At 35.7% G+C, this 13,463-nt stretch overlaps 1 protein-coding gene across 1 annotated transcript in view; it reads left to right on the plus strand.

Annotated features, from left to right (window-relative positions):
• The window catches only part of TMPRSS15 (transmembrane serine protease 15), a 132,358-nt gene that overhangs the window by 83,312 nt on the left and 35,583 nt on the right, over positions 1-13,463 (plus strand). The window contains exons 16-18 of the mRNA XM_020996038.1: positions 3,343-3,483; positions 8,042-8,152; positions 12,068-12,200. Coding sequence (XP_020851697.1) covers positions 3,343-3,483; positions 8,042-8,152; positions 12,068-12,200 — 385 coding nt within the window. The remainder of the gene's footprint in view (positions 1-3,342; positions 3,484-8,041; positions 8,153-12,067; positions 12,201-13,463) is intronic.

The raw sequence follows: 13,463 nt of genomic DNA on the forward strand, positions 1-13,463 counted from the left end.
TTGTTGTTGTTCAGTCATTCATTTATGTCTGACTCTTTGTGATCTTGTGGGCCAGTAGCATGCCAGTACTGTCCATGGGAGTTTCTTGGAAAAGATACTGGAATGGTTTGCCATTTTCTTCTCCCGTGGTTTAAGGCAAACAGAAGTTAAGTGACTTACCCAGAGTCACACAGCTAATAAGTATCTAAGGCTGGATTTGAATTCAGATCTTCCTGACTCCAGGCTCAGCACTCTATTCATTGAGCTACCTAGATGACTCCACTTTCCTCTCATGTTTGCAGAATAGATATTAAGGAAACTTAGAATATCTCATCATCCATGGCATCTATCTTATTTCCTTCTACTATGTGGATTTAATCGACAGATTACTAGTAAATCTCCCAGAAAATGTTTTGGAAAATGTAAAAAGTTACCAAAAGAGATTATGTGATCTCTATATGGTCTTGGAGATATTTATGATTTGATAGATGACTGGTATAAGGAATCCCTGTACCATCCTAATAGATGATGTGGCTCCCAAATCTAGATATCCATCCCTATTCTCCAGGTCACAGCTTCAACTATCTGATAAATATCTCCACAAAAAAGTCATATCTGAAGTTCCAAAATTCAACTCATGATCTTCCCCTTTGCGGGAACTCACCACTCCTCCAAACTTTCCTATGTCTGTTGATTGCACTGCTCTCCTGGTCACTAAAGTTCAAATCCTTAGAGTTATCTTTGAACTTTCTTCTCCCTGACCCCCCACCCGATACAATCTGTGGCCAAACCCTGTCAATTTCACCTCATCATCTCTTACACTTGACCCTTGAGAGACAGCATGGTATATTAGACATAAAGCTGGATCTGAAGTTTGATGACTTGCTTCTGATCCTGGCTCTGCCAACTACCAGCTGTATAATCTTAGGCAAGTCAGGTCAACTCATAATACCCTGGTTTCTTAATCTTTAAAATGAGGATATTGGACCAAATGAGTTCTAATGTCCCTTCTAGCTCTTTATCTATGACTTTATGTTCCTTTCTCTCTACTTCACATAGCACAGGGGTGGGGAATCTGCAGCCTCCAGGCTACATGTGGCCCTTTGAATCAGTCAAAGGGCCACAGGTTCCCCATCTGTGACATAGACACTAACCCCAGGTCTTCATCATCTCATATGGCATATTTAAAAAGCTTCCTAATTTATGTTCCCACTTCCAGTCTCCTCTCATCAATATAACCTTCAACTAGCTTCCAAAGTAATTTTCCTAAGGCACAAGCTTACTTATTTATGGCATCCTCCTATCCCTTTCCATAGCTCCTCATTACTTACAGGACAAAATTAAAAATTCTTAGCCTGACATTTAGGATTCTCCTCAATCTGCCTCTAAACTAACTTTCTGATGTATTTGACATTACTTCACACCACAATTCCACAATCTAGTTGCACTGGATTTCCAATTATTCCCTGAACTCTATAATTTTTTCCTTCTTCCACAAGTTATGCAATATTATTTTCATTCTCCATGCTTGGAATGTATTACCTCTTAGGCTCTACTTTTCAGAATCTTTATTTTCTTTCAAGACTTCTATATAGCTTTTTTTTCTGATCTCCTTCAGCTAAAAATATTCCTTTCTCAAATTTTCTTAAAAGTACTTTGGCTGGATTCAGTTTAATTCAATAAATGCTTATTACATGTATTATTCTGTGCAGGACACTAATAGGGGCTAAGTTTTTCAAAGACAAAACCAAAAATCATCCCAGACCTCAAGCAGCTTATATTATACTCTCCATTGTCCACAGCACTCATTACATATTTATCTGTGTAGATTGCATATGCCACCAATGCTTCCCAATACAATATAATCTTTTTGATGGCAAGACCTATGTCTCATCAATCTTTGTGTCTCAGCACTCTGCACATAGTAGGCACTTAATAAGTGTCTAACTGAATTGGATGATTTCTTGACAAGTTTAAAGGTAAAAATCATTATTAAAGTCTAGAGCTTACAAAGTCATAAGGTATATGATTATATAATTTCAGGGGTTCCTTAGATCATAGATTTGGTGATGAAGGAACCTATGAAAAAGAGGCTATCTTCATCAGCTCCCTCATTTTGCACTAGCTTCTACTTTAAATCAGGGATAGTTGCAAAGATATTTTCCACAGACAGCTGGTTCCAGGAAGAGTAAAACATGGATGCTTTTTTCCATTTTGCACTAATTCAGTTTCATAGCCTGTGTAGTCACAAACTGACATCAAGCTCTACATTGGTAGAAAGACCTAGCACAAACTAATTGTCTGTTTCTGTTCTTTCATACTTCCTTCTGGGGTTTTATCTCTATTCAATAATAATAATAACAATAGCTAATATTTATCTAGTGCTTACCATATGTCAAGCACTGTGCTAAGTGCTTTACAATTATTATCTCATTTGACCTTCACAACAACCCTGGGAGGTAGGTGCTATTGTTATTCCAATTTTACAAATGAAGGAACTGAGGAAAACAGAAGTTAAGTGACTTATCCATGGTCACACAGCTAGGAAGTATTTGAGGCCAGAACCGAACTCAGGTCTTCCTGACTCCAAGCCCAGTGCTCTATCCACTGCAAACCTAGACCTTTTGGCATGTAGCCCGAGCCTGAATAACCCTGACAAAATTTATCTCCTTGAGTCTTTTTGAAAAATGTCAGGAATATTGCCAAGTAAAACTATATAATATGTGTATATATTTCTTTTCCAGAGATGATGTTTGTAGGAGAGTGAAGGAATCTTGCCTTTGGTTGAATCAGCAAAATTTTTTCTTAAATTGCAGGATAAAGCAAATGTTTTAAGGAATCCTAAGAGATTTCTTAGGGGCAGCTAGGTGGTACAGTGGATAGAGCACCGGCCCTGAAGTCAGGAGGACCTGAGTTCAAATCCGGCCTCAGACCAAACACTTGACACTTACTAGCTGTGTGACCCTGGGCAGGTCACTTAACCCCCATTGCCTAAAAACAAACGAACAAAAAAAGAGATTTCTTAACAGAGGCACTCATCAATAGATATTGAGGCTGACCTACCAGGCTCTGTTTTGACCTTAATCATTCATCCTAATATACTGATAGGTTAAGTGATTTGCATAGCTAGTAAATGATGATTTAAACCATTGGTTCAAATCATTTGTTCTTTTCACCCTATTACACTCTACCACATGCAAATAAAAATTGATCTTCTAAAAGAATTAATTTGCACATATGCTTAAATGGACCAGCTTCTTCATATTTGTTGGAGTTGATTAGGCATAGAACCAAATATGTACTATAGTTTCTTCAAGCTGCATTGAATACATTTAGTAAAAATTTACTTTTCTTTGGTAACAGCTGTGTATACAGGGTTAGGCCCTGTAAATGATGTCTACTCCAGTACCAACCAGATGACAGTGCTCTTCATCACTGACACGTCAGTAAACAGCAGAGGGTTTTTAGCCAACTTCACTACTGGATATCACTTAGGAATGTCAGGTAAGTATTCTGTGAAAATATATTTTGTATTAAAGATTTTTAAAATTTTGAATTTAAAATAAGATTAAATTAAATTAAATACTAGCTAAAATATACAACAATATACTACAAAGACTATACATTATGATCAAGTGGGATTTATACCAGGAATGTAGGGATGGCTTAACATAAGGAAAATTAGTAACATAATTGATTACATCAATAATACAAGTTTTTAAAAACATGATTATATCAATAGATGGAGAAAAAGCTTTTGATAAAGTTCAACACTAATTTCTATCCAAAAAAACACTTGAAAGTATTGATATAAATAGGTTTTTCCTTAAATTGATAGAAAGCATTTATCCAAAACCATCATCAACCATTACTTATGGTAGAGAAAACTAGAAGCCTTCTCAGTAAGATCAGATGTGAGACAAGGATGCCTACTGTCATCAGTATTATTCAATATTGTATTGGAAATACTAGCAATAGCAAAGTAGCAGGATATAAAGTAAATCCACACAAACCATCAATATTCCTATATGTCACAAACAAAACTCTGCAAGAAGAGGTAGTAAAAGATATCCCATTTAAAATGATTCTAGACAGTATAAAATACTTGGGAATATATCTGCCAGAACAAACCTAAGAATTATATAAACCAAGTTATAAAAAAAAGCACTTTTTATACAAATAAAATCAGATTTAAATAATTGGAGATATATTATTATTCATAGGCTGGCAGGACCAATATAATAAAAATGACAATTTTACATAAATGAATTTATATATTCAATGACATCCCAATTAAATTGCCAAAGAGCTATTTTACTGAATTAGAAAAAATAATAACAAAATTCATTTGGAAGAATAAAAATTCAAGAATATCAAAGGAAAAAATGAAAAACAAAATATGTATAGAAAGGAAGTTTAGCAGTACCAGATCTTAATTTATATTATAAGGCAGTAATTATTGAAACCATCTGGTAGTGGCTAAGAAATAGAAAGGTAGATCAATGAAATAGAGAAGACATACAATTTACAGTAGCAAATAAATATAACCTTGTATTTGACAGGTGGAAAGACTTATGATTTGGGGATAAGGATTTATTACTTGATAAAAATTGTTGGGAAAACTGGAAAGCAGTATGGCAGAAACTGGGCATACGTCAATACTTGTACCATTTACCAAGATAAGGTCAAAATAGATATATGACCTAAATATAAAGAAAGTTGTTACAAGAAAATTAGAAGAACATGGAACATATTACTTATCAGACTTATGGATAGGCAAACAATTTATAAATAAATGAGATAAAAAGCAAGTTAGGTATAATTTTAATTTCTTTAAATTAAGAAAGTTTCATACAAATAAAACAAATGTAGTGAAAATGAGAAAGAAAATTGGGGAGAAAAATTTTAAGAGACAGTTTATAAGATAAAGGATTCATAGTGAAAATATATAAAGAACTTTGTCAAATCTATAAGAAAACGAGTCATTCCACAATTGATAAATGGTCAAATGATATGAATAGACAGTTTTCAGTGAAGAAATCAACACAATTTATAGTCATATATTTTTTAAAAAGCTCTAAACCATTATTAACTAGAGAAATGCAAATTATAACAACCTTGACGTATCATTTTATACATATCAGATTGGCTAAAATGATTAAAGAGGAAAGTGACAGATATTGGAGGGGATGTAGAAAAATTAGAACACATTCATTGTTGGTAGAATTGTGAACTGATCCAGCCTTTTGGAGAGCAATCTGGAATTATGCCCAAAGAGTTATTAAACTACCTATGTCCTTTGACTTTGATCCCATAATACCACTGCTAGGTCTATTTTCACAGATAGTTAGGGAAAAAGGAAAAGAATCTATATGTTCTAAAATGTTTATGGCAGCTCTATCTGTGGTGGCAAAGAACTGGAAATTGCAGGGATGCCCATCTATTGGGGAATGGCTGAACAAGTTGTAGTATGTGATTGTGATGGAATACGACTGTGCTATAAGAAATGATGAACTCAGTGATCTTAGAAAAATATGGAAAGATTTGCATGAAATAATGAAGAGCAAAATAAGCAAAACCAAGAAAACATGGTATGCAATAATAGCTATATTGTTTTAAGAATGACTTTGAGTGAATAAGTTATTTTCACTATTATAAATACCCAAATTAACTATAGAGTACATATGAAGAAAGATACTATCTACATCCAGACAAAGAACTGATAAATAGAGGTATGTATAGAATAATTTTAAATTGTATATTTGTGTGTATGTATATATCTATTTGTGTCTAATGGTAGCCATTTCTGGGGCAGGTGGGGGAGGATAGGAAAAAAGGAAAAAAAAATTACAAAGTAATTTTGTTTTATGTTTGAAAGCCATAGCAAGTTGTGCATAATAGATTTGCAGTTTCATATACAATCATCTTTTTTATTGTACTATGTTACAGAATGCTTATTTTATTTCATAAATGTATATTAATGTAACAAAAAAGGGAAAAAATTCAAAATTCAAAAAAGAATTTAAAATATGAAAAAGATACTAAGTTTACATTAATTGTAAGATTCACATTCCATCTTATCCTATTGAAAAAGATTTTTTTCTTTTTCTCTAAACTCCGTTCAACCTTTACATCCCAGTTAAGTATGTAGCAATGATCCTCAGTCTTTTTCAATGATCAATCTACCTTTCACTTCCTTGAAATTGAAAGATCATGATGAGGGCAAAAGCATTTATACAGTGCTTTAAGGTTTGCAAAGCACTTTACAAATAATATCTCATTTGATATTCATAACATGATGATGTAGGTACTATTATTGTCTTCATTTTGCAGGTGAGGGAACTGAGGCAGACACAGTTTTATAACTCTTTGGAAATAATTCCAGATTGCTCTCCAAAACAGTTCACAGTTCTACCAACAATGTCCCAATTTTTCCACATCCATCCAACATTTGTCATTTCTCCCTTCTATTAAAAGGAAGGTATTTCAGTCTATCTAATAGGTGTGAAATGATATCTCAAAGTTGTTTTAATTTGCATTTCTCTAATCAATAATTAATTTATATTATTATATTATATATTATGTATTGCTACATATTTCATATTCTCTAGTATTTTTAAATACAAATTTTCCTGTTACTTGTGTTTAACAAATGTATATTATTCCCCAAATCAGGAAAAAATTGAGCTGTATTAACTCTTTCACATGAATTTGCTGTCAATTTAACTAGCTAACCCCAATAAGCCAAAACAAATTAGAAATAGATTTTATTACACTCGGAGTGTGGCATGCATCTCTAGCAGTTGTCTGGAAATGCCATCTACAATTTAGCAAGCATTATTTATATATTATATGAAACAATGAAAGAAAGGTGGCTATTTATTAGAATGAAGGTGACAACACAAAGAAAAATAGCATACTTGTTTTAAAAAAAGGCTGTCATTTGCTACAGGAGACACATAAGGGAGCTATCTTTTTAGTAAAACTAGTTTCACTAAGTTGAAGGAAACTACCCATTAGGCCACACCTGGAATGAGAGGAGATCCTCCCGTTGGAGCATGAGTGCTCTTAATTGAGTCCTTGCTTTTGAATACTGAGCGATAGTGCTGGGCTCCTCAAGTAACCAGGACAGCTGCTTGATTGATGTATGCCTCAGTTCTGGACAGCCATTTATGTCTAATAGATTGTTCAGATGCAAAGACAGACAGATGCTACAGAACAAAAAAAATGTGAAACACAACTTGTTTTTGTAGATCTCTCAATTTGGAGCTCAAAAGTACCAGCTTTCCTAGGTTCCTCTCTCTAGAAGGTCCTGAATTGATGAATTCATCAGTGCATGCTTGGAAAGTTCTTAGAGATAGAGATCTAGGGTTGAGTCATCCAGTCCCATCTGAGATTGCCATATTTGTCCCATGAGTTTATTTATTTATCAATTTAACTAGCCAACACCAATAAAGCAGAATGAATCAGAAGAACATTTTATTACACTCAGGGTGTAGCATATTCCATCAGCAGTTGATGGAAAGTGTGTCATTCATAATTTAGCAGGCATGAAACAAAGAAAAGAATTTATAAAAAAAAAGAAACAGAGTTCTTGTTAAAAGAAAATAGATATCATTTGCTATAGGTGATGGATAAGAAAGTTATTTACTTAGTATAGCTAGTTTCACCAAGTCAAAGAGAACTACCCATCAGTACAGCAAAGAAGTCCTGAATTCTTAAGGTTCTGTAATCTTCCACCTTTAGCAACCGTCTTTTTGTATAAATGCAGGGAGAAAAGGAGACAGTGAAGGTCTGGTTTTGTAGTCCATGGGAAGTCATATGTTAAAAATTTGTTAATATAGAAAAAAATAGTCAGTTATGTTGTTCCAGAGATTCACTTTCAAGAATTCTTTCACCATGATATTGCTTCAACCAATAACCATCATTGGTCCAAACCTATGTTCTATACCAATGCTTTGATTTTAAAATGATGAAAGAGCATTTTGTGTTTTTATTTATATTTTTGCTATAAATACTGTTTTAAGATAAAACTATTGGCTAAATATTTTTTCTCTCACAGAACCCTGCGAGCAAAATGAGTTTCAGTGTGTGAATGGAGAGTGCATTCCCATTGTTAATGTTTGTGATAATTATCAACATTGTACTGATGGTTCAGATGAAACAACTTGTGGTATGTATTTTTATTGGGGAAGAAGAGGAAAGCCTCTTATAAGGTCCTGTAATAATATTTTATAAAGATAGCTGACATTTATATAGAACTCAGTATGTACCAGGCACTGTGCTGAGCGCCTTTTACAAATATTATCTTATTTGATCTTCACGTCAATCCTGGGAGGTGGTGCTATTTTCATCCCCATTTTGCAGGTGAAAAAACTGAAGCAGATAGAAGTTGTGTGACTTGCCCACGGTCACACAGCTAATAAGTGTCTGAGGCCAGATTTGAATTCAGTCTTCCTGACTTCAGGCCTGGCTGTGCTCTATTCACTGTGCCACCTAACTACCCCTGTAAACAAATATAAATCGTCTATTGGTTTTCAATGATAGTGGGGTCGGGGGGGGCAGCGTTGGGATATTGTTTCATGTTTTCCTATGCATAAAGATATCTCAGTGATCCATCTGTGTAGCTCTATCAACCAGAGAGAGGATTCAGCTTTTTATCTTTCCTGTATGGCAGAGAAAGCCTCAGCATGATGCTCTATTCCATTCATTGCCTTGGCCTTCAATTCCAAGATCTTCTCCAAGTTGCCTTTTTTATCTTTTGAAATTATACCATTTTGAAGTAGAAGAAATGTCTACCTCTTTATGTTAAAGATGAGGCCACTGAGGCCCAGAGAGGTTAAATGATTTTCCTAGGTTTGCACTGTTAGGTAGCAGATTTAGGATTCAAACCTAGGTTTTCTGGTGCCAGATCTAGTGCTTTTTCCTGACAGCATGCTGCCTGTGAAGATCTGCAATCTTCTGATCTTTTGGCTACAGTTAACATTTACAGACTCCAAACCACCTAGAACCTGAAATGGAAAACAGGATAGAGTGCCTCTGCCCTATAATCAGAGTTCATCCTCAAATCCATTCACTGATCCAATTCAATCCAACAAGCATTTATTAGGTCCCTACCATATGTAAATCACTGAGCTATGTGTAATAGGCATAAAATTCCTAGAAAACACCTATGATGTCCCCCTTTAATCTCTTCTCCCTTATGAAATGTGAATGTCATAAAAAAAATTTAGGTAACATACCAGTATTGGGGATCACACGATGTCAATCAATCAGCATTTATTAAGCATCTAGTATGTGCCAGGTACTGTGCTAAGCCCTGAGGATACAAAAAGAGGCAAAAGACATTCCCTGCCTTCAAGGAAATTATAGTCTAATGGGGGATACAAGAAACAAATAAGTACAGACAAGATATATTAAGAATAAATAGAAAATAACAGAGAAAGCACACTAATTAAGATGGATTGGGAAAGGCTTTCTGTAGAAGATGGGATTTTTATTGAGGCATAAAGGAAGCCAGGAAAAGCAGTAGGCAGAGATGAGGAAGGAAAACATTCCAGGCACAGAAGACCACCAGAGAATGCCCGGACTCAAGAGATGGAGCGCCTTGTTTGTGAAACAGCAAGGAGGCCTGTGTCACTGGATCCAAGAGTAGTGGTGAGGAGTAAGGTGTAAGAAGACTGGAAATGGGGGGCAGCTAGGTGCTGCAGTGGATAGAGCACCGGCCCTGAAGTCAGGAGGACCTGAGTTCAAATCTGGCCTCAGACCAAACACTTGACACTTACTATCTGTGTGACACTGGGCAAGTCACTTAACTCCAACTGCCAAAAAAAAAAAAAAGAGTGGAAATGTAGAAGGGAGCTAGGTTATGAAGGGCTCTGAAGGCCATAGAGAGGATTTTGTATTTGGTCTTAAAGACAACAGGGAACAACTGGAGTTGATTGAGTAGAGGTATGACATGATCAGACCCGTGCTTTAAGAAAATCATTTCGATAGCTGAATGGAGGTTGAATAGGTCTGTCTGTAGCAGACAGAGCCACAGTCCAGATGTGAGCTGATAAAGGTTTATACCAGAGTGGCAGTAGTGTCAGAGGAAAAAAGGTGATGTATTTGAGAGATGTTGCAAAGGCAAAATCAATAGGCTTTGGCAACAGATTGGATATGAGGCATAAGAGACAGTGAAGAGTCCAGGATGACTCTTAGGTTGTAAGCCTGAGGGACTGAAAGAATGGTGATGCCCTGGACAGTAATAGAGAAATTTGGAAGAGGACAAAGATATTGAGTTATGTTTTGGGCATGCTTTTTAAGATGTCTACTGGACATCCAGTTTGAAATGTCTTAAAGGTACTTGGAAATATGAGATTGGAGGTCAGCAGAGAGGCCAGGGCAATATAGGTAGATTTGAGAGTTATCAGCACAGAGGCAGCAAGGTGGCACAGTGGATAGAGCACTGGCTCTGAAGTCAGGAGGTCCTGAGTTCAAATCTGGCCTCGGACCAAACACTTGACATTTACTAGCTATGTGACCCTGGGCAAGTCACTTAACTCCCATTGCCTAAAAATTAAAAAAGGAAGAAAAAAAAGAGATGATAATTAAATCCATGAAAGCTAATGAGATCAGTTGAAGTTAGTATAGAGGGAGAGAGAGGAAGAGGGCCAGGACAGAACCCTGAGGGACACCTACAGTTAGAGGACATAATCTAGATATGGATTCAAGGCAAAGGAGACTAGAAAGGAGTGGTCAGATAGGTAGGAAGACAACCAGGAAAAAGTGATGCCCCCAAAACCTGGAGACAAGAGAGTCATCAAGCATGAAGGGTATGTGACATCAACAGTGTCAAAGATTGCAGAGAGGTGTTTGACATCAACAGTGTCAAAGATTGCAGAGAGGTCAAAGGTTATGAAGACTGAAAAGGCTACTGGATTAGGCAACTAAGAAATCATCAGTGACTTTAGAGAGCCCTTTTGATGGAATGATAAGGTGGGAAGCTGGATCGTAAGGGGTTAAGAAGAGCATGAGAGGAGAGAAAGTAGAAGCACTTGAAAGTATAGCTATGAAATGGCTCCTACATATGCCCCTCATTAGAGAACACAATTCTGACAATGGGCTGGGGTTTTGAGCTCCCAGCCACATGAAGGTTTATCTCTCCTACATGACTCTCATTGTACCCTCAAGCCATGGACGCCAGGCAACATAAGGAAAGAGCTGACCACAGGTGGTTATGAGAAATAATATTAAATCTGGCAAATTTATTCTTTGGAGCAAGTATCTGTCGTGATAACATGTCACATGCCTCCCAGCTTTTCCAATTTAAAAGTCCTCTTAAAGAAGGGAATTGTAGATGTTGCCATGGTTGCATTGCTGCCAGGGGACATCCTCCGCCTTCTCAGTCTTTTCCTCAACTCTAGACATAGCCTCTGTATCAATACTGCTGCTTTGATCTATCATTTGCTCCCAGACTATTAAGAATTACAAATCCCAGGGGTCTGGGTGGCCAGCCAGCCCCTTGCCAGATGCCCCCAGTTCTGTCATTTACAAGGACAAAATGAAAAACAAGCCCTACTCCCAAGAAGCTAAAAATTCTATGGGGGCAATACGCTCCTTACACAGATAAAGCAAATGCAAGATAATTTGTTGAGGCAGAGAACTAACACCTAGAGGAATTAGAAGGGAGGACTCAGAGAAGTTCAGGGTACAGAAGAGCAGAGGTCAGAATTCATGTGAGTAAAGATTATCATTAAGGAAGGCTTAAATAATAGAAATGCTTAAGAATGTTGCTGAACTTTAGTTTTCCTCCTTTTAGAGATTAAGATTCTGTATGTGTCATTTGATAAGGTTTCTTCATCACTTTTGTAGTTATTTGCTTCAGGTAACCTGTACACTGATCTTTGGCACTTTTGATTTTCTCTGTACCATCTCATTTTTAGAATCATATGTAAAGAGCTAACACCCTAGGTTGACTACTTTCAGCTCACACACATGTTCAATTCTAGTCACTTTAATATACACGTTTGCGAATGTCCTGTTTTTATTCTGAGGGACATTATTTACTGTCATTATGATACTGTATCTGTCTATTTTTCTTTAGTTCAGCTAGTCAATGGCACGTTAAGTGTCAATGGTTTGGTACAATTCAGGATTCAGAGCGTATGGTATCTGGCTTGTGCAGATAACTGGAACAACCAGCTTTCAAATGATGTTTGCCATTTGTTAGGATTAGGGTAAGTAATGTTATTCACTGCTGCTATTGATAACCATGTTTGGATTTGAGGAGTTTGAAATATTTGCTTGCTCTGCTTCTTTGGGCTGTTAATCAAATATGTGAAAATGGTAAAATGCAAACATAAAAAATGACAATCATTATTGCCCTGAATTTAAGGACATCAATGTTCAACTTTCAGTCTGTCATCTAAATATCACATATGTGTTATTTCTTTTTCTTTTTAATTCCAAGACCTGAATTCTTAACCAGTTTATATCATGGACCCTTTTGTTCATCCAGTGAAGCCAATAGCTCCCTTCTCAGAATAATGTTTTTAAAAGCATTAAAAAAAAATACAGAATTTCAAAGGAAATTAATTGTATTAGAATTAATATTATCAAAATCCTTAAAAAGACAGTTATATGCTTCAGGTTGAGAACCCTTGCTTTCTTAAATGAAATCCTAATACTTTAATTTAAGATAGGTTTTCAAATGATTTGCTTATTTCCAAAAGCTCTAATTTGTGTGGTAGCAATTCAAGGAGCGCTATGAAAGAAAACAGTATCCTTATTCTTTCTGCACATCAGTGCAGTATTACTGTCATCCTAGGATTAAGCCTATTTAGTTATTTTCTTTTCTATTACTTTCATTTTGGAAAAACATATTAGGATAAAATTGTAGCCCACATCTTCATCCAAGTATTGAGCTTCTTCCTTTCTTTGAACTTAGGGTGCATAACTCTGTAATATCCAGGTAAATGGATAGAACTGTTATTTGAACTTACATGCTTCTTGACATTTGAAGCTTGTAACTCTTTTAATGTACATATATTCTTCCTGGCTTCTATCATGACGGAAAATTAAACCACAAATCTTTATAGAAAGATCTTCTAGCAGGAAACTTGATATGTAAAACAAGAGCCTACAAGACACTCTCCTAGATTGTGGAGCTGGAAAGAAAAGTTGTTTGTTGAGATATTCAAGTGTATTCTTGAATCAAAGTTGCTATCACCTAAAACAAAACTCTGGAACTAGCATACTGACTTTGGTGGGATTGAGAATAGCTCTTTTGTTATTATTATCCTTGAACCATTTATCAATTGGGAAACGGTTCTTTTTCTTGTAAATTTGACTCAGTTCCTGTATATATTAGAAATGAGAACTTTATCATAGAAACTTGCTGCAAAGATTTTTTTTTCCCCTCAGCTTCCTGCTTTTGTTCTCATTTTAGCTGCATTGGTGCAATTTGCATTGTGCGAAAACTTTTTAATTTTATGAAATCA

Source organism: Phascolarctos cinereus, unplaced genomic scaffold (assembly GCF_003287225.1).
Source record: "Phascolarctos cinereus isolate Bilbo 61053 unplaced genomic scaffold, phaCin_HiC Scaffold_726;HRSCAF=1367, whole genome shotgun sequence".
NCBI classification, from domain to species: Eukaryota; Metazoa; Chordata; class Mammalia; order Diprotodontia; family Phascolarctidae; genus Phascolarctos; species Phascolarctos cinereus.